At 31.9% G+C, this 21,853-nt stretch overlaps 1 protein-coding gene across 3 annotated transcripts in view; it reads right to left on the bottom strand.

Moving 5' to 3' along the window:
• htt (huntingtin) overlaps positions 1-21,853 on the bottom strand; it is a 595,026-nt gene that overhangs the window by 484,232 nt on the left and 88,941 nt on the right. For all 3 annotated transcript variants that reach the window (XM_085807902.1, XM_085807903.1, XM_085807904.1), the window contains exons 6-7: positions 13,361-13,502; positions 9,471-9,649 (exon numbers count right to left, since the gene is read on the bottom strand). In XM_085807902.1, coding sequence (XP_085664028.1) covers positions 9,471-9,649; positions 13,361-13,502 — 321 coding nt within the window. The remainder of the gene's footprint in view (positions 1-9,470; positions 9,650-13,360; positions 13,503-21,853) is intronic.

Genomic DNA, 21,853 nt, shown 5'->3' with positions numbered 1-21,853 from the left:
CAATATTTCCTCTGGAATGCCTGACTCTACCAGAGGAAATAGCATAGCAGCATACTTGTCTGAAGTCATCCCTATTGATACAAGGGATCTTAAATGTGTCTCTAATTTATCACACAACTGCATTGTTAGTTTTGGGTTTCATATTAGTAGCATTTTTTACTACTAGTCCCAATAATTCTCTAACATACAACTCTATTAATAGTTCTTTATGACCGAATCTGTTTTGCAAACTCTCTACTGCTTTTGAATAATTCTCGGCAGTTGGGGGGGTAACTGTCAATTATTTCTTTGGCCCTTGTTCCTAAAGCCATACAAAATCAAATATTGGAATTTATTCTCTGACTCGTATATGTTTATCTTCATGAATTCTGCTGAAGTAGCTCCAGAAGAGCAAACAATCTTTAACTTTTCCCCCAAATTTCATCAGTTCAATCTTGAGAAGTTTTGGTCTCTCCACATTAGAAATTACAAATTCTTGATAAGAAATCACATTTTGTAAAATATAATTCGCACGTAATCTTGTGCCATCACATTTTCATTATGCTGTTCAATTCTTTCATACTCATTATTATATGCAACAATTTTTGTTTCACTGGCTAGCAAAGATCCTAAAATTTGCTCATCAATTTTACTTCAACTAGTTTTTATTCTTTCTAATGAAGTGAGTTTAACTTCAATGTACGATTTTTTAAATGTTTCCTCCTCAAAAAGAGTTACTGAATTATTATACATTTCATAAATGATGCCCTTAATGACACTCTTTTTCTTACTAAAACATCCATCCACCAAATGTTGGATAAGAAAAAAGAAATTCAAACTGTTTCTTACTCAGTTTTTTTTCTTTTAACAACAGGAAAAAAAAATTTTTTTTTCAAAACAAATTTATTCTATGTATTAACAATGTTGCCATTCAAGAGCAACTTAACTCAAAATATAAAAAGATAATAGGTGGCACTTTTAATCACATTAATAATGCAACACTCACCACATAATCATGAAACTGCAAAACATCTGTTTTCATGAAATATTGTATCAAACTTCTGCACCAAGTCATTAAATATTCTAACCCATTTTTCTACCATTCCAATGCTCATAGTGTTTTTTCCGTGTATTTCACTAATCTGATGATGAATACTGGCCGCTTTCCCATCTTCTGCATTTAGAAAAGGTATCACACCAAATTTCATGGTTGGCAGAATTTTGAATTATCTGAGGAATTTTAAACATGCACAAAAAATGCAAACATAAACGAATGTTCCATTATGGCATCTGTAACTAAGCAACAGATGCAGGTACTCAGACCGCATGTGTGGATTGATGACCACAGTGCCGTAGTGCGTGTTTCCTCCATCTGCAAAATTTCAAGGAATGTTTTCAATCTCTTTCCCTAACAAAACACGTGATTAGTGCTGAAAGTTAAAGGGGGCAGGAACAGCAGCTGTTTGTTTGCCTATAACCCTAAGAAGGTAGTAGCTTGGGGAGGAATCCCTTGTTTTTTGACTAAATTTTCACCAGTTTTTTAAGAAATGTAACGAATTCAAGAGAAAACTGTTTTTAAATGAAAATATATATTAATAATTAGTACATAAATATAAAATTCATTATGAATTAGAATTAAATTCATTACACGCAGTGAATTAATACACAAAAGAATAGACAGGCAACATTGCTAATGACAAAAATCGTCGACCATATACAATAGAATTTGATGACTTATTCAGACTTCTGGCAAAGCATATGAAACAAGGGAACTATAAAAAGCAGCTTACAGATATATTATTGTGAATCATAAATTTCATTTTGTTGATCCAATAACAGCTGCTCATACACAAAATCGTTTAAAAATATGATGCTGCATCAAGTGTAGAATAAAAATCAATGATGCACAGTTTGCATAATTCTGAATCTTATCTTGCTGAGTTAACGTGGCAAAAGTTCAGACCGAAAAAATACTTCTGATGCCATATTAGAAGCAAGCATGGAAATATGGCAGCTACGAAGTGTATAACAAAAATAAACATGAAGTCGGCAATTATTCTGGTTTAAAAAATGGCAGCTGAAATTATATGGAAGTACCAAAGAAAAATAGCAAACCTCTGTTCCATAAACTTCAGGAAACTGAAACTGCTGGATCAAAGACAAAATAGTTTTTGTTCCTCACTGAACTCTGAAGTAGTGTACACTCTTCAACAATAGTAAGGGTAATCACAAAAGTGGACAAATGGAAATTCTTTGAAAAAAAGAAGAATGAAAAAGTGATCACACCCCCCAAAAAAGCTTAAAAATTAAGCATTATTTTATGTGTAACTGTCAGCTATACTTAAGCCATCCGATACAGAAAACAAATCAATAAAAAACATTTCTAGTAGGATGTATGATGCATATAATTTTATATGTGTGGTGCAAATTAAATAAAAATATTGAGTGTTTGAGGTATCTTTATTCATTCCCATTAAAAGTACATTCAGAATCGTTAGGACCTTGTGACAGCTGATAATCAGCAAAGTGTTTTCACCATTTTTAGCACCTTCAATCAGTTTAAAATTCAATGAACTTGGTGGCTAACTCATTCATTACACATCTTCATGTATGTTAGCTAGTTATGATCAGCATGGAAGTTCAAGGAGTATCTTTTAAGTATTGCTTTGATATAAAATAGATTAACGTCCAATTTTTTTAACTATTTTTACGTGAAAGCCTGTACCTTAATCTACTATTCAACATAATTACCACTAATATTAAGGCACTTGTTATATCATATAACCAACATCATAATTCTATCTTTACAGAAATCTGCTTCCCGATTTGCCACCCACTTGCAGGACAGCCATACTGATTCATCAACATCATCAAAACATGTCTTCATTCCATGGTATGTTTTGATTTTGGTTAACATAAGCCACCCATATTTCACTGCCACTGAAAATTTGGCTTAAAAACTTATCACCTTTATCACTGATCAAATACCACTGATATAGCAATTTTTTTAACTATGTGCCTTATCACAGTGGGCTTTGAATTATAAAAATTACACAAAATTGGCACATTAGCAAATTTTCTTTCCAAAAGTTTCAAGAGATTTTGAATGTACAGGTAATCATTGTCTTAATCTGACCTAATGCCTTTTGTATTTCACTTTTATTACATGTGTCTGCATTTCAGCAACAATTTTGACATAATTAGTATCAGATTTCAGTCTTATAGAACCACACATATATCCCAAACACCTTGTGGTTGGTACTTTAAAATGGATTTTACTCTGACTGATCAGGTTACATTAGATTAAGCTATTGGGATATAGCAAAGAACACGAGGGTTATCTGCCTCAGGGAAAGGATGTTTCAGGGAGGAAGCCAGCAAACTGTTTCTATGAGAATTTGGGTTATGGCATATCACACATGGGAAAAATTACTTAAAACACCAATGCAATTACACTATTTGCCTAATTCTGAACTACCAGTATTTAGTGCTCTTAACCTCTTGACCACAAGGGAGGGGTTGATTTGGATTGAATTTCACATTTGATTCTATAGCTCTTATAATTACTTGAGCTAAAATCTCATATTCTTTGCATATTTTCCAAGAAATACGAAGTTAATAAAATCCCAGAATGACCTGAATTTTTTCCCTCTTGAAAAATTTTATGTATAAATGATAATGTCTTTGTGTACTAACAAAAATTTTTACTCTCAGAGGGTGCTATATGTACACAAATCACTGCATTTTATGCATTTTGAAGAAATATACCTTTATAATCAATATACAAGACTTAGGAACAAGCTCCTTAATTTTGGGTGTTGAGATATGGTTTTAATTTTGGGTGTCGTGATCTTGTAGATCCAAACAAAGCCTAAGAAAACCCAATTTTCTCCACCACCATGACAGATCCATCCTAGAAGACTTTCAGCTTTATAGAGAATCCCTTCCCATTCCAGCTGTTCCAATTTCTTCTCATGTTTAGGGCAAAGACTGATTGGTGTTGATCTAGGCGAACATTTTTTTTTTAAATTTCAAGACTGTGCATCTCATCAAACCTTCTGGCACTTTCAAAATTATTTTTCAGAAATTTTTATTGTAAAACATTGGCTATGCTTTTTATTAATTAATAAATTTAAAAAGATTAACTTTTGCATAACCTTCAAATCCTGATAAAAGTTGATTTGTTATTATCTACAAAAACAAAAAAACACAGTGTTCTGTTTGTTCTGAACACAGCAATTCAAGCATTTTCAATACCTTTAATTTTTTAGCCCCATAAAATCATTTTTGTTTTCTCAAATTTCAGGTTTTTTTATCTTCTGTTGAAATAACCTATAATGGTAAGCCACTGATGTATGCTCCAGTGTCTAAATAAAAATTAATTATTTTAATTGTAACATAAATAATTTTTTTTCCACTCAGTTACAGGAACTCATTTTTGAACTTAAAAAATAGCACACACACACACACACACACACACAAAAAAAAAAAAAAAAAAAAAAAAAAAAAAAAAAAAAAAAAAAAAAATTCTGGCTACCATTAGGAGATAAATCATTCTGTTCTTGATTGTCATTACATATCTCTTGCACACCATATTTACAACATGAAGAAAATGGTTCAACTTAACATACACTGGTGAAATAAATTAAGAGAATTTTCATAGTTGATCTATGATTTCCAGAACTACTGGACAGACGTTAGTAAAATTTGGTGTGAGTATAGGTTGATATAATACAAACAAAATAAACATACAACACTTATAATAGATACACATGTTCGTGTGTAACACTCATGGGAGTCTGAAGGTCTGAAACAGCGGTTGAGGAAGACACAAAAGAAATAGGTTAATACGGGGTATGGTCCCCTCTTACAACCATACAGGCCTCGCAGCGTGATATCATACTGGAAATAAGGCAGTTTATCAGTGCCTGTGGCAATTAATCCCACTCATTCAGCAACGCTGTTTTCATTCTTGGATGGTTCTTGGAGGGGGTTGCGAGTTGCAATTGCCGTCCCCCAGAGCACCGCAGACGTTTTCTATAGGGTTGAGGTCTGGAGACCTGGCTGGCCAATCCATCCAGCAAATATCCTCACTCTCGAGAAATTCGTCGACCAGAAGAGCTCTACGTGGCCTCGTGTTATCGTCCTGTAGGATGAACTCGGGGCCCACTGCACCCTAGAAAAAGCGAACAAAGCGCTCCAAGACCTCATCCCTATACCCCCCAGTAGTCACAGAGCCTCTGTCAAAGATGTGGAGAGGTATGTGGCCATCCAACATGATGCCTACCCAGGCCATTACACTGTCACGGACATTGGAGGGTAGGTAGCGGGGTCCCTGGCTCTCTCAATATGAAAGTACGGTGAGAATTGGTATTTAGGCTAAAATGGGAATCGTCAGTGACCATAACGGTCGCCCACTGCTGCATACCCCAATCACTACGCTGCCTCCATGATGCTAATCGGGCTCTCCTGTCCGTAGACGTGAGTGAGACGCAAACAGCTGGTCTTCTGGCAAACAACCCTCTCTCATTCAGTCTTTTGGAAACAGTCACCCTTGTTACATGGGTTCCTGTGGCTGCATACAGGTCCCAAGAGAGCTGATAAACTGTAGCCCCTCTGTAACGCCTTGCTAAAATCGACAAATAGAGATCTTCTCTGGTCATCGTGGCTCTTGGACAACATTGCCCAGGCTTTCTCTCTATAGATCCAGTATCCTGGAACTGTTTCCATATGTTACAGAGGACACTGGGCGTTAAATTAATCTCTCTGCATATCTGGACTTTCGATTGGCCTGCCTATAGCCTCCCCACAATTCACCACCTGATTCCATCATCTAAACGTTGGTGGTTACTTATTTTTATTCTTCCGATGTGAATTTAACTGATTGCTACAAGATAACACCAAGAAATTCGTTGAGGTGTGCTACTGAACGCAATTCGTCTTACCCTCCCTGCGCTTATAAAGCCTGTTTTTCTGCTGGCTCCGCCTACACACACGTGTACGCTTATGTATTTGTCGTACAAGATTTGCATTTTTATCTAGAAGCAGTGGTTTTCCCTTCAGTTCAGTTCTTTTCATGCAATTCAATAAAATATGCAAATTCTCTTAATTTATTTCACCAGTGTACTTGTAATACTGTTTTCCATAAGCAGGCAATCTCCATGTTTTGTTTGCAACAACATTTTTGGCTGTCATAAATGCTTTTTGATTTAGATTAATTCTGAGAACCAGCACTAGAACTGATGTCTTTATTATATGTTCTTGATGAATTTTTGATGAAGATAACATAAGTTGCTTCACCTATAATCTATACCTATAAGTATAATCTTACACCTATTGCTAATGCAGCAGCTCCTCTCTCTTGTAGCCTCTAGTTGGTGATGCCCAGCACAATCCTGTCTGTTAAAACACTGTCTGCATATCACTGAATTCACCATTTTTTTAAAGTGAGATAAACCTTTACTTGTTCTTGCACATGGCTGTTAAATATAAATCTTTCCATTAACATTTAAGATGTTATGTGCGATTCAAATGCCACATTATCGTAGTTCTTTCAACTAGCATCTATCAGATCTAAGGTATTAAGTTCCACAACATATTCAACAACTGAATTAAGCAAGTGATATTTAGAATTGAATTTTAACAATGATTTTATATTTTTATATGCTTCCTTTCGATTCTACATTATGCTTGTATTTTGGAGTGTCATTAAATTTTAATTATGCTTGTATTTTAGAGTGTCAGTAATAATTAATTTTTTACAGTTATTACTTTTTATAAAATTTGCAATAAGTAGCATGTTTTTTACTTTTACTAAGTAAAGAATGGGCTCTTTATTTTAATCCAAGGTTAAAGAATCAGATCATCAAACCTACCTGCTTTGAACTTTGGCTACCATAATTTTTCAACTTTTTAGGAACACTTGCAAACCTGAACATGAATGATGACTAGACTCCCTTTCTCTTTCATCAGAAAAGCTATTTTAGAAGTGGTTTGCTAAATGAAAAGAACTTATACTGAGATCTACATTTTCAATGACTTAAGTTTTTTTTAGTAACAGATGCACCAAACTTTTTTTTTCCAAGATTTAGAATCAAATTTAATTAAGGTAATCAAACTCACACAAAAAGGGACATCAAACTTAGAACTTGAATATTCTTTTAAAGGGTTCAGAATCACTACACATTTGTCCAAGATTTAGAATCAAATTTAGACTTTAAGAGCTTTTTATGCCACTTGTCCCTCTTTAGAGAAAAATTCAAATACTAATACTTCCAATAAAGAGCAAAACAAATTAATCAAATTAACAGCAAATCGGACATCATGATTATGAGAGGTTTGGGATCCACAAATATATCTGTAAAATCCACTTACAAAGAGTAAGTGGTAATACAAAAGTACTGGTGTCAATTCTTTGAAAGCCTCAAATGGAAAGAATGTGACAGGCCACTTTTTTTCTGAATGGAACCTTCAAAATCAAGACATAGAAAGGTCAAAGATTAGTAATGTAAACATTTATAAAAAATGTAAAAATTAAAGGACAAGATTACTTATGCTGGTAAATTATTAAGTACATTTTCTTGTGCATGAAATATGGATGTGCCAAATTAAATATATTGAGAAAACTACAGAAATCATGCTTCAGTTGCTAAATATGACATATGGGAAGGTGAGAGTAGAAAATAATATTACATTCATACATTTCATTTTCTGGCTGTTAAACTTTTTGCTTCAAGCGTATCATATATGATACAGTTCAGTTTCTCTCCAATGGTCCACCATATCAAATGTGATATTAGAGCAGAGTCACTGGCAGCACACTGACTCATTCATATTTGACATGCTAAAATAGAATATTTTACTTGAAAGTTTAGAAGCAAAGAAATGATGTTAAAATGATGACATTTATTGAGTGGAATGCATTCATTATTATTTCTCACCAGTGAGTATTAATTACTATTTTATACTATAAATGTAAAATAAGGAATGCTTGCCAATATTTAATATATAAGGTTCAAATATGTTTCACGTGGTGAAAGATTTGACTTTTGCATATAAGAATGGCAGCAGTTTGACTGCATTTTAGATCCTTCACGACAGATGTATCATATGTGCATCAGTACTTAATCCTTTTGTGCAATGCTGTTCTGCTTAGTGCAACTAACATTGAAGATGGTGTGTTGTTTCAGTAGCACGATTCTGCAGGATGAGATATTTCCTGTCATTAAACCTAACTTTAAAAAAAATCTTTACAAATACTGTTTTTAATCAAATGTTTTGATTTTTTTTTCCCTGATTGGTATCTAACAGTAATAAAATTATAAATACAGAATATCAAAAGATTCTGAAAAAATTTTAATTAAAATCTAAATACAAAATAAAATATTTAACGCATCTTGATGAAATGTACAAAACTTGCTTAAATCTATAATTGCTGAGTAAGTGTTGAGTAAGCATATGTACGAAATAATATACGATTAAATAATACAGCATAAATGAATCTGAAAGGACAATGTGCAATAGTCTAATCGCTAGCATTTCATTAGTTGTGAAATACATTTTCAGGTAGGGCTTTTTAATTATTCAAAGCAGAATAATTAATTTTAGGAATCCCCTTATTTTAGGCACAACTACAGAAGTTTGTTGATTTTGGATGAAGATGAATTTCGCTCATTTTAAGTTCACAGAAATTATTACTTTCAACTATTATGTTCATTAGATCATCATTGAAAAAATTATGAAGTCTCTGCCAAAATTTCGGTATTCAAATTACTATTCCCACTTAAATCTAGTCTTCGGTATGAAAATAATCTCTCACGGGCTCATTTACAATTCGAATTTACTGTTCTTCCATTAAAAACTTCTTTCTCTTGGACATCACACTATTAGTTTCATTCTCTTAACCGACCAAAAAAAAAAAAAAAAAAAAAAAAAAAATCTGCTATCTAAAGATGTTAACTGAGTACTAATGGGAGTTCCTAAAAGCACAGCTTAACTCCTAATCTTCCCACAGGAAAAAAAAAAAAAAAATTGAAGCATTAGAAACTGCCCAATGCTTAGCTCATGAGAAGCCTCAACTGCAGATGATCTGGATTTTGTTTGGTTTATATCTCCTGCTTGTACATCTAAAGGAACTGCCAGAATCAGAAAGTACTTCATGAAAACAAGGTCAACAGCGTACATGTTCAAATAAGCAAACTGTAGTGGACACGAAGCACAAGCTAGTGATTTAGAAAAATTCTAAAAGAACAAGTATGTTTGAAAGTGCATATATGATACACCCATCTGTAAGATAAATGCAAGCAGTGATGCACCAAGTACATCACCTGCCTGCTAATAACATTTGGCACTGATGCATATGACACACCCATGTCAAGAGGGTTTACAGGTCAGCAACATCCGATTGTGAAGGGGTTAATGTAACTTCATTCGTAGTGCATCTAAAAACCATTTATTTAAAATTTTAGCCTAACAATATAATGTTGTCTTACTTTTAAAATTTGTTCCTTGGTAACACCCATATCTTCTTCATTTTGCATAATACTGACATTTCCTTTATAATTTGGAGATGACATGGCATCATTAAGATGGGGAACAAGGTGCCGAAAACACAACAGAACACCAAGAGTAACATAAACTGGTCGTTCATCCTGCACTGGCAGAATTAATTCTAAAAAAGCAAAAGTCATTAATAAAAAACATTTTTAATGTAGAGGTTTTATTAAAATAAATGTACAATTTTTTAAGTTACAAAACTAAAAATAAAGGCTATATACAGAATAAATGCTCTAAATCAATACAGTGAATTTCTGGAATAACAACACTGAAAAATTGCAACTTTGTTTCTTCTATAAAAAAACAAACTCTATGAATTAGCATGCTGGCTGAAATATAAGACTACCTTATTTATATGTAATGAAGCAAGCTTAGGTAAAATCATGTAGAAGCGTTGATAACTTAAATGTAGAAAAACTGCATTTCATAGATGTTAATCCATAATGAAAAGCAAACTTAGCAGTGGAGGCAGATTAACTATTCATTTTTATTTTAGTAAGCATTTTGCAGCCAGAAAGCAAACTGGCACATTACTCATACTTTATAAAGAATATTTACATTTCTGATAGCTTTGTGGTAGGAAGAAACACAGCGAGCAGTAGTCTATTTATTCTGAAGAGCAAAAAGCAAGTAAGTTGAGTTCAGGATGAAATCTTTATTCAGAATGAGTAATATCGATTCGCAATGTATTTTGATTGGATATTTAATATTGCTGTAAAATTATTATTGGCCATTAGAGTTTTACTTCCACTTACATCACCAGCATTATGTGAGAGTCTATATGGCATGGATTAGCATTGAAATTACATAGTTCAGGAAAAGGTATCACTGTTTTTAGAACAGAGAGTGGAAATACTAAATTAAAACTAAGCACTAAGGGGCTAGTGCTAATTTCAATTATAATTTATACCTACATATATTTTTATTTTACATATTCACCTCCTTCAGAGAGAAAAAGGCATAGAGACAAAGAAACCTTTTTAAAGATAAAATGTTAAAGCAGCAACAAATGAAGAAAAATATATACGATAAAATTTTGATTAACAAAATTAATTAATTGTAACAGTAGCAAATGAAGAGAAATGCAAATGATAAAATTTTAAACAATAAAAATAATTACTTATAAAGTATAATTTTTGAATTTAAGATTTTTTTACAAAATAAATGCAACATTTTAGAGTCCTATTAAATTTTTCAGCATCTCAGTTCAAAAGCTTTTCTGTTTTTAGAGTCAACATAATCATAATTCTTCAGAGAAGGTTTTTGTTTGCACAGACTATGAGATATAAAATCTTTTAGATAACCATTACTTATTCTAATTAACTGTAACACATACAAAAATTTATAACTAATTTTCATATTGATAAATTATGTTTTAACATCTTAAATAGTATAAGTAATACTGCAGAAATTATGGTTTCATTGTTATCTTTGATCTGCAGTTTCTTGTGCTACCAAGCTGGAGGATTCCATGGTACTTCTCGGTAAACATGTCCAACAATAGTGGATATCCACTTGAGCGAACTGGTGTGTTTGTTCTGCATCAGTGGCCAAGGGCACTAGTGGCACCAGCAGTCTATGCCGAAGTGCAGAATGTAATCAAGTTATGTTTAAGATGAAATCTTACTTCAAAAAGTTAGTTTTGGTTCTCGGTACATTTGACTAAATAATTAATACTTCTGTTAATTTATTATTGGCTGTTTTGAGTTTTAGTTCCTTTTACATCATCAGCATTACTTAAGAAAATCATGGCATTGATTACTCTTGGAATGATGCACTGCAGAAAAGGGTAACACTACTTTTAGAATAAAAAGTTAAAATACCAAACTAAACTAAGCATTAAGGGGCTATAGTTAATTTAAATTACAAGACATATTTGCATATTGTTTTAACCCTCTGGCTGCTCATCCCGCGATTTCCACGGGCAACTCAAATGTAGTAAAATCTGCTCATCCCGCGATTTCCACGGGCATGTGTTTTTCTTCCTTTATTGAGGAGCGCATCCTGTTTTTTTCCCGTTTAAACATTGAAATAAATTATATACAGTATTTGACGTATAGTTTACGTTTTGGCCAACATATATTGTTAGTTGTCCACTAAATTGCGGGATTTGAAGGTACGTGGTATTACAGCTCAAACTTCACTTTTTGCCGCATTTTTCTTACAGAAATGGCTGCTAGAAAACGATCAGCGATTATCTTGATCATTTAACAAAATTGTTGAATATCAATTCGATTTATTGATTAGATTTATAATTAAATTGATTATTAATTAGATTTATTGAATCTAACGCGAAGACTGTGAAGTTGGACTTTGCCTTGAACCCTGTTTTGAACTCTATCGTACTAAACTGCATTTCTAAGGTATTTTTTCCTCAGTGCTTCATAAATTCTTAAAATGTATACATTTTACTTTTTTATATTATGTAATAAATAGAAATTAACTGTAATTCGATTGAAATTTATTAAAAAAAATTCTTTTCTGCTGATAGCATCTGAAATTGATTTTTCTGGCAACTTAGTTTCTCATGATAAAAATCTACATAAAAGTGTTTTCTAGAAAGAAAAAGTGCATTTTTCAACTTTCCAATATATATAGATTTAAAATATGAAAAAAAAAATTACACATTTTTTGAAGTGATTTCGGTCCACAAATTGAGCAGTCAGAGGGTTAACTTGCATATGTAAAGGTCCAGCACTTTTTATTTTGAAAGGCATACAAAAGATCTGGCATACAGCATTTTATCTATGAAATTAATATTTTAAATTGGTTCTGATAAATAGATAAGACAATAATCTAAATACAATGCCTACACCTAAAACTAAGTGAAGGTGTAATTGTTTAGTGAAAATAAATGATAAATAATCTCAATATATGTTTTTAAATGTTAGCTTGAATATATAAAATACATGTGTTTTTCAGAAAGGTATTTTAAAAGAGAAAAACACTCCAGCAAATGGGGTACATTAAACAAATACATTCAGACAGAAATTTTGTAAGTCCTAAATATACGCCTGCAATTTAATATAAAAACATGCACAAAAAAATTCAAAATCAATAACTTTCATGCACAGAGTTATGTAATATGCACTAAAAAAGTCCATTACTGTAGTATCCAAATGTTTCGGCTTAGCCATTTGTAATAAAATAATAAGATTTATATTACATGCAACACTTGCTGTGCATATCAATACGTAAAATACATAAAGTGCTTTAATCCGATTGCATAGCAATGCATATGATTTGGCAGCAGATCACTGACTCCAGTTTAGGAAATGAATGAAATAAGATAAATTATATGAGAATTTTAGCCATGTGACACCTAAGTAAAAATATAAAACCTTTACATTTTGTATGGACCCTACAGAAAAACTACCATTCTGAAGCTCAATACAAAATATATTACATTAGAAATGTCTTATGAGCAACTTGTTCATAAAAATAATGAATTGTTACATTAAAATTATACAACAGCATTAAATGACAATCATTAAAAAATGAAATAAAGATAAAAATTTCTCAAAAACACCACATTCTTAGAACACAAAAAATTTTATTCTGTTTCCAAGATTGCTTGATTACTGTTATTTCCATTAGATATAGTTTTCCAAACAAACTGAAATAAATAACAATTCTTGTAGAATAAAATAAAACCAATATTCTTTTCTGTATATAAAAATACAAATGCATTGAAATAAGTTTTATTTTTAAACAGGCACATAATAAACATGCACACTGTCTGTTAATGTCTGTTACCATTTGTATTCGGGTTATGTTAGCACTGAAGACTAACTAAATATTTAAATTAGATTCATTTATGTCTTACCAAACAAGGCAGATAACAACCAAGAATAAAATGATGATGGCCTTCTAGAATATTCACATATGCATGTCAATGAACTTGCAGCAGCTCGTCGTACAATAGCAGAAGTTACAGTAAGATTTGGAAGAAAGGCTTTTAGAAGTGTCTGAAAAATATAATGTTCGTTTTCACACATGTACAACAAATTTTTGAATCGCAAATAAGATTAGTACAAATTGTAGAAGAGTAAACACTGACCACCAGAGCACATAAATATTTTATGGTTTAATAATACAATCTAAAATATAAAGACCTACATGTATAATTGACAGTATTCAAACGGTGTAGGCTTAATTAACAGATATTACATTAACACATAATAAAAAATAGAATAAGGTAGTGAAATATAAAATATGAATTGCATTTCTTTCTTAAATGAAAAACATACAAAATATTTTTTTTAATTCAAATTAAAACAGCTGCAGGAAAATTCAGGATCATCAAGAGGCAAAGATTCTAGTTAACTTTTTCAAAATACTGCAAATAATCTTTAGAAACAGAGCATCAACTGAAAAACTTCAGAGAACATCAGAATCTCTGCACTGAAAATATTTGCATAATTTAGGGAAACTAAGTAAAATGAGTAAAACTTGTTAACTACTTTTCCAAGAATAAATTGAGCAAATAATCAGCAGGCTAAACCCTTATATATTTGGCTTTTCTATTGTCCACAGTGAAAAAATGTTATTCTTAAAAATTTCAATCACTCATTCACAAGCTGAAAAAAATCCATTATAAAAATCTGAAATCCTGCCTCCTAAATAAGACAATAACTTATATGGAGCTTGAAAAGCATTACAGAAGTTAACAGTTTTCTTTATATTTTAAACATCATGCTGTATAGAAAATATATAGGCATTTAACTTCCTATGAATTTTGATAGTCCTTTAAAATCTGATAATTTCTTAAGTGGCTAAATGTAGATTACCACAAAACTATACTTTCAATTCAATATTGGCTACTCATTTATTGTTCGCTTAATTAACTTCAGAATTATTTGCAAAATCATAGCTTGATGTGTTTCAGTCAACTATTTTTTTTTTGTTGTTGTTGTTGTTGTTGTTTCCCTCAGTTGTCTGGCTATTAACAGCTTAACACACTTCACTGGAACATCTGAAAGCAGGCCACCATGAGCCGATGAAAACTGGTTTGAAACACACTATTAAAGTGATACCAGAAAATTGCTTACTCCAAGTGAATGATTTAAGTTTGAAAAGACAGCAAAAGCACAAAGGTGGAAATTCAGTATTTTAATTAAAATTTCCCATTTTTGCAATGTTGGTGATTATATTTTTTAGCCTGTTACATACAGCCCCCTCCAAAAAAAAGTCAAAATAAGATTCGCTAATTATTACTCAAATTACGTACATGCACATTTGTAAAACATCTTGGTCAATGTTGTCTTTACTATGTATTATTACTTTCAGATTTTTAAACACTCTTCTAGTCTTAAGATTTTTCTCAGAACTAATAGTAGTAAAATTACATATTATTAAAAATTGTTAGCTAGCAATAACAACTGCATTCAGAGTTTTTTTTTTTCCCTTATTTGTTACTAGATATAAAGATTTTACCATATAAACTTCACTGAAAAATCTTTACAACTTTCTTAACAAATATCTTTATTAAATGTTATGAAAGATGTATATTTGAATGATTTTATTTATTAGAAATGGTTAATTTTACTTAATAGAAAGTGAACATATATAACTGGTATATATTCAAGGGCAGAAAAATTATTTGCGAAATTTATAGTGATTCTGAAAGCTCAACAAAAGACAGCATATTAAATGACTTCACAATTTTTTAATCATTTTGTATATCACGCACAGATTTCTTAATGCAAATTTAGTAATTCCATAAATTCACACATGCATAGCTTAACCTTCCAGCACGCGCACTTGGTAATTTTACATTTAAGCGCGTACGTGTCATACTTTTTACGACATCCGTTATTTTACCGTTTTTGGCACAAAAAACGACAGAAATTGGTGAATATTGATAATAAATTTGTTAAGAAATAAAATATTAATTTTATTATTGCCAAATACAAATGATATCCCATTCAAATGCAGTACAAAGTTCGTAATCCGGACTTGTTGGGACTTCGGCAATTACGGATTAGGGGTTTTTCCGGATTATAGATCATCAAATTAAATCTGGTAAGATGGCATGCAAAAATTATACAATTAAAAATATGAAACCGTAATTTATGAAATAAAGAGCAATTATGATCTAAAGGGTATCAAAATTTACAAAAAAAAGCTTAATATTTATTTGTTTACTTTATTAATCATTTCTTTCAATGTAAGTTGTTTAAGTTGCTTCATTTTTTGTGCTAATACTTTCTCTTTAATTCTATAAACAAACATAATTTCTTGTTCTGTTACAAAGTTCCACTGTTCAAGTCCTGTAATTGCTGTGTCGAGAATACCGACTAACTTGTCAATCGAAATTTTTTCGTTTTCAATAAGCTCTCTCTCACTTTCTTCACTATCGAAAGCAGTATTTTCTGCATCTAAAACCATACTACAGATTTCGCCGTCTGTTAATTGATTGATGATTGGGGCATTGTCATCGCAATGAAAAACTTCTGTTATATCATCTTCATTTATTAGTGCTTTTCCACATTTCTTTAAAAAATCCAATAACTGGAAAATTTCACGTTTAGTTTACGATGTCCAAAAACCTTCAAATTCGCGGCTATCATCTCCATCGTACTCACCACGAAATATGGTAGCTGGCCATAACATTTTTTAACGTATCTGGAGACACATCCTCCCAATGTGAATGCGCAAACACGCATGTGTAAGGCATACAAAAAAAAGTTTTGTGGCGTTGAGGTCCAGATTATAGATCATTTCGGATAATGGATGTCCGGATTATGGACTTCATACTGTATAAGTAAATTATTTTTAAGTTCATATGTTAGTGAGATGGAAATGCAATGGTGTATTTCATTATGGAAAATTTTAAATTTATTATTTAACAATTATATTTTAAAATCAAAGCTAATTTTAATATTCATCAAATTTGGAATACAGGAATACAAGAAGGAATTAAATAACAGATTTCGCATATTGAAATGGATCGAAACATACATACATACATTTCTCAAAACATACATACAAGAAAAGAACTAAACATTTACAAAGCATGAGACACCTATTCACGATGTATTTTGAAGATTACAACAAATAAATTATATTTTATCATATTATGTTGAAATATTAAGAAATAAAATGAAATAATTATGATACAATAACACGACAAACAAATATTAATTTAGAAGTCAAACAACAAAAATCAACATCATATTTTCAAATTTTCACTAAACTAGTTTCGATGGTTTCACCTAACCATCATCCTCAGCTGCAAAAGCACAAATGAATAAAATAAGATATAATAAATAGATAAAATGAGAAGGCCTGGGCAGGAGATAAGCCACTGGCGCCATCTGTTGATGAAACCAAAACTAAAACATAATTTCTTTAAAGACTGAAGGCAAAGATGGATTGGAATTAGGGTCGTTAACTAGAACAGAAAGATTTCTTTGAATGTGAAAGCCTCCAGAAAATCCATTTCACCAATGGAAGATGTTTTTCGAATAATTTTGGCAGCAAAAGACTTCACTGTTTCCTTTTAACATATGCCTCATGTTCCTTGACATGAAATTTTAAGACTCTCTTAATTTGGCCAATCTAAATTAAACCACACTAACAAGGAATCCTATAAATACCGCAGGAAATTCATATCTGGAATGTGGTCCTCGAGTATGGAACTCGGAATTTTATTGATGGGAGAATAAACGACCCGAAACATAAATTTCTGCAAAATATGTGCAACATTATAGCTAACTGATGGAAAGAAGGGAATGAAAAAAGAATTTTTATAATCTCCTAAAACAAGAGTGTGCCTTTTGGTGTGTTGAGATGAGAATTTTTTAACTGCTTGATTAATAATGTTGGGTGAAAAGTCCCTGTCAATAGCTATTGCTTTTAAATAATTTAGTTCTTCATCAAGGGATAGTTTGGAGGAGCAAACTTGAAGAGCACGGAAAACATAGGAATAAAATGAAGCTAACTTTTGTTTAGTCAGATGACATGATTTGAAGTGTGGTGTAAGGCAAACCGATGAAGGTTTACGGTAAACCGTAGTACTGAAGTTGGATGTGTTACGTGTGACCAGAATGTCGAGAAACGGAAGAGAATTACAAGTCTCAAGTTCAAAAGCAAACTGAATAGCAGGATCAGTGGAATTCATTGTTGAAAGAACTTTATTTAAATCATCTTTATTACCTTCAAACAGGGTAAAAGTAATGTCTCCGTAGCGAAACCATACCAGGGAATTTATAGTATCAAACAATTTTGATTCATAATAATGCATGTAGATATCGGCCAGGATGGGACTGAGAGGACTTCCCATGGCTAATCCTTCAGTTTGCTTGTAATATTTATTTTGGAAAACAAAATTCGTTTGTTTCAAACAGAGTTGAGTGAGAAAAATTAACTTATCAATTTCAATGCAAGAGAAATGAAACTTGTGAAGTTTTATAGACATCTTAATGCACCTTCCACTGGAACATTGGTGAATAATAATTTTACATGAAACCATGAGTAAATTTCTAGGAGAAATATTTTTAACCTTTTTTAAAAACTCTTAAATTTTTCATGGGGTAAATGTTATTGTCTAATAGAGTAGAAAATCTAGAAACTAAATATTTAGCTAAATAGAAATTCGGTCCATCATAAGGGATACACGTCAACAGTTATCCAAAATTGAACATGAGCTCAGAGGCTTCATCTGGAACTCGGTAATTCATATCCAAAATTCACTGCCATTGCACAAAAGGCTTGGTCTAGAATGGAGAATGCAGTTAACCGTCATAAAAATACCTTTGTAGTTAAATTTGAAAAACTTCTTTTACAGTCTTCCAGTTCAAGTAGTTCAAAAAATCTTCCCATTGTAAACATTATGCCAATACTTAATATTTCTAATGTTAGTTTATCAGAAGGACAAGAGAGAATTCTAAAATACAATTTTAACTTCTCACAAACCTCTAAACCTTTGATTCCAAATATTTTGGCTCCTATCGAAAAAGCTTTCAAGTTCAATAAAATTTCAGATTCACAGAAAGAAATGATTAGGCATTTTATCACTCATAATGTAAAATTCAATAATAAACCTTTGAAACCAAATCTAACTGCGAGAGAAAGAGCTACAATGCATGAAATTCATTCTAACCCGGATATTATCATTTCAAAGGCCGACAAAGGAGGCCAGATAGTCATCATGGATAAGAACACTTACATCGATGGTGTCACTGAACTCTTAAACGAAGGACCATATAATCCAATCCCTAAAGATCCTTCACCTTCGGACCCTTTAACCCACCGGGCGGCTCGAAAACGTCTCGAAACGTCTATTTATGTCTCGAAAACTGCAGTAAAAATTAACCATGTTTACAATTTTTTTTTCATTTAGTGTGAACCAAAATTGTCCTGAAAACGGCCTTTAGATTTTCTTCCCCCCTTCTTGTAGGGCGATCAACAAGTCGTTTCACTTAAGTGGTGGTTTCCTACTGTCCTTTGATTACCGCCTAGAGGCGAGTAAGCAGATGGGCTGCTTTTGCCCTTACGGAGGAAGGAACACGTTTTGTGTCCATGCTTTGGTTAGACGAAAAAAGATATTTTTTTCTGGAAATCCAAAACAGAAAAGGAAGTTTTGTATTGCCTTGTTACTAATTTTGTGCATATTTCTAATCTTAATTGCTTATCAGAGCCGTGCCAAGATAATTTTTCACCTGAGGCAGAAAGGTCAATGCGTGTCCATATAAATATAAAAATAGCTACACTTGTATTAAGCAAAAGTAATTGTATTAAATCAAAATGTCATAACTCTTATAGTATAATTATACCATAATTCTTAAAGTATTTTTTAATCGTAGTTTTATAAATTCAGAGAAATAATGTAGCCAATTATTTATAATTTTCAAATGAAAACGTTAAAAAATTCGTTTTTGATAAATAAGAAATAACACTGAAATGCATATTGCATTAATTTCCAGGTTTTCTTGCAATTTTTTTTGGTTTGTTTTATTAATTTAAGTTTGACGAAGCCTATTTCCTCTAATAATTAAAGTAATTTTCGAATTTGTATAGCCAATTTGGCGCCTCTTCTAGTGATTCACATGAGCCCGGCTTTGTTGCTTTTTAAGTATAAATGTTATTGATTTTATTGCGTTTCGGTATTTTAATGTACGTTTATAGAATGTTAATTTGTTTTTATATGCATAATTCAGTAATATAATCTTACGACTATTGAGACAGTGTAGTTTAACTAATTTTCTGCTTTTGATTCATGTTATCGAGCTTTAACGCTAAGAAAAAATTTATAAGAGGCTTAAAATACCTAATTCCTATTGAAAGCTACATGTAATTGATAATTAAATTACTATTAAAATAACAAACACATGCTCAGTGTCAGTCATATCGACATAATGTTTGTAATTCATTTTACCACAAATTTATTTCATTTATCTTGTTTCATATTTATAAAAGGGGAGTTTACCTTTATCGCATTTATTGGTTGATAGAAGTTATGAAATATTGAATATTTTGAAACAAATTTCAGTTATAATAACCTTATTAAAAATTTTCTACATATAGACAAGAAGTCAGATACCTCTCAGTTTCCGAACTAAATTACATGGTACTGAAATTCGGTGCATTTTCATATGATTATTTCTGACAGAAAGAGTTACCTTACGTAAATCACAAAAGAACATTGTTTTAATTCTTAATTAAATATAGCACTTCTCTTAAATTGCTCAAATTCATTGTTAGGAAAATCTCGCTCTAAAAAATTAGACACTTTTACCTTTCAAAGTGGAATTTTTGTGGTTTCCTCTGTGCATAATGTGGGCGCGAGTAAGTTTTTCTTAGAATGTCCTCCACGGAGGCATTCCTCCCTTTAGGCAGATAGCTCTCGCGTGCTTTGAAGGAAAAATAAAGCAAACCAAAACAAAAGCTTTAAAATTGGTAAAACATTTTTTTGGGTTCAAATACGCAAATTACTTCTTGATCTCAATTCACATTAACAAATGTTATTATTTAAATAAATAAAAGCAAGCTAAGGATTTCCATTTAAATTGTTTGTTTTAAAATAAAAAATAAGAAAAGTAAGTTTTGAATAAATCTTGTCAACATCAAGCAGGGACAGGAACATGCCAATGTAAAATTTAATATTAGGCCAAAAAGAAACGCTTTGACGTAGATTTTGGATAAAACTTAATCAAATTCGCAGGTAGTCAGAGACAGGCCTTTCTTCAGTAGAGAGAAAAAAATGTTTCTGAAGTATTTGTATATTTATTACATAAATGTTTTAATGCTTCCATAGCACTGCTAATCGATAAAATTTATTTGATGAAAAGTAGGAAGTTTGCTTTTAAAATTCCGATTTTTCAACTTATTTCAGTGACATAATGTGGCATTGAAAAACACGTCTGGCCAGGAGGCAGATTAATGGCTGAAAAATTCTTAGAATTTAAAGAGGCATCGAACAAGAAAATTTAGGGATGGCGAAATTCTAAGAATTTGGCACTTGACAACGGCAAAAGTTTTAGAATGTAGAGAGCTACAGAATTTAGGCAGGGCAAAATATTTTAAATTTATAGAACATCGGTCAGTAGAATTAAGATCCCACAGCGATTGCACTGAGAAACAAATCGACCTGCTCCTCGATTATGCGGATGGACGCAGATTAACTTCTGAAAGCTCAGGGAAGCAAGAGCTATACATAATGTAGCTATTTACGATTTCTGCTATAATAAACTGAAATTTAATATAATAATTTAACACTATATATCAGTTTACGAAAACATGATGATACCTTTGAGAAATTTTCTTTAATTTCCCAGTACATGGGGTGGAAAAGTACGACATCGCAAAGCAAGTATTTAAAATACTTGTCAGGTTGCAGATAATATTCGTAGGGAGATTTCTAATTGCTACATTTGAAAAAGGACTTTTCGATTTTCGAAACGGATTGGATTGAATTATTTAATTATAGCAAAGCACACGAGGCTATCCGCCTAAAGGGAGGGATGCCTTCGTGGAGGACTTTCTAAGGGAAACTGGCTCGTATACACGTTACACATGGGGAAAACAACGAAAACGACCATGCAGCCAGCCCGTTCGCGGGATTCGAACCTCGGACCGAACTACCAGTGTTCAGCGTCTTTACCGCTCGGCCGCTGGTGGGTAATATATGATTATGAAAGCTGTGTAAAAGAAGAAAAATTCTTGCACATTCGTCAGGCAGCATACGATGGGCACCTGCTTGAGGAAAAGGATGCGTTTGTAGATGACTTTTTCAGGGAAACTGGTTTGATATATTCAACCTAAAATTCACCAAAATATCAAGCAACGAACGCATTCGCCGGAATTCAAACTCAGG

The sequence above is a fragment of the Stegodyphus dumicola genome, chromosome X1 (genome assembly GCF_044657685.1).
Source record: "Stegodyphus dumicola isolate Sdum_Otavi_A_Nest chromosome X1, ASM4465768v1".
Classification (NCBI taxonomy): Eukaryota; Metazoa; Arthropoda; class Arachnida; order Araneae; family Eresidae; genus Stegodyphus; species Stegodyphus dumicola.
The sequence above is the reverse complement of the archived record's forward strand: the minus strand, read 5'-3'. Positions and strand labels throughout refer to the sequence as shown.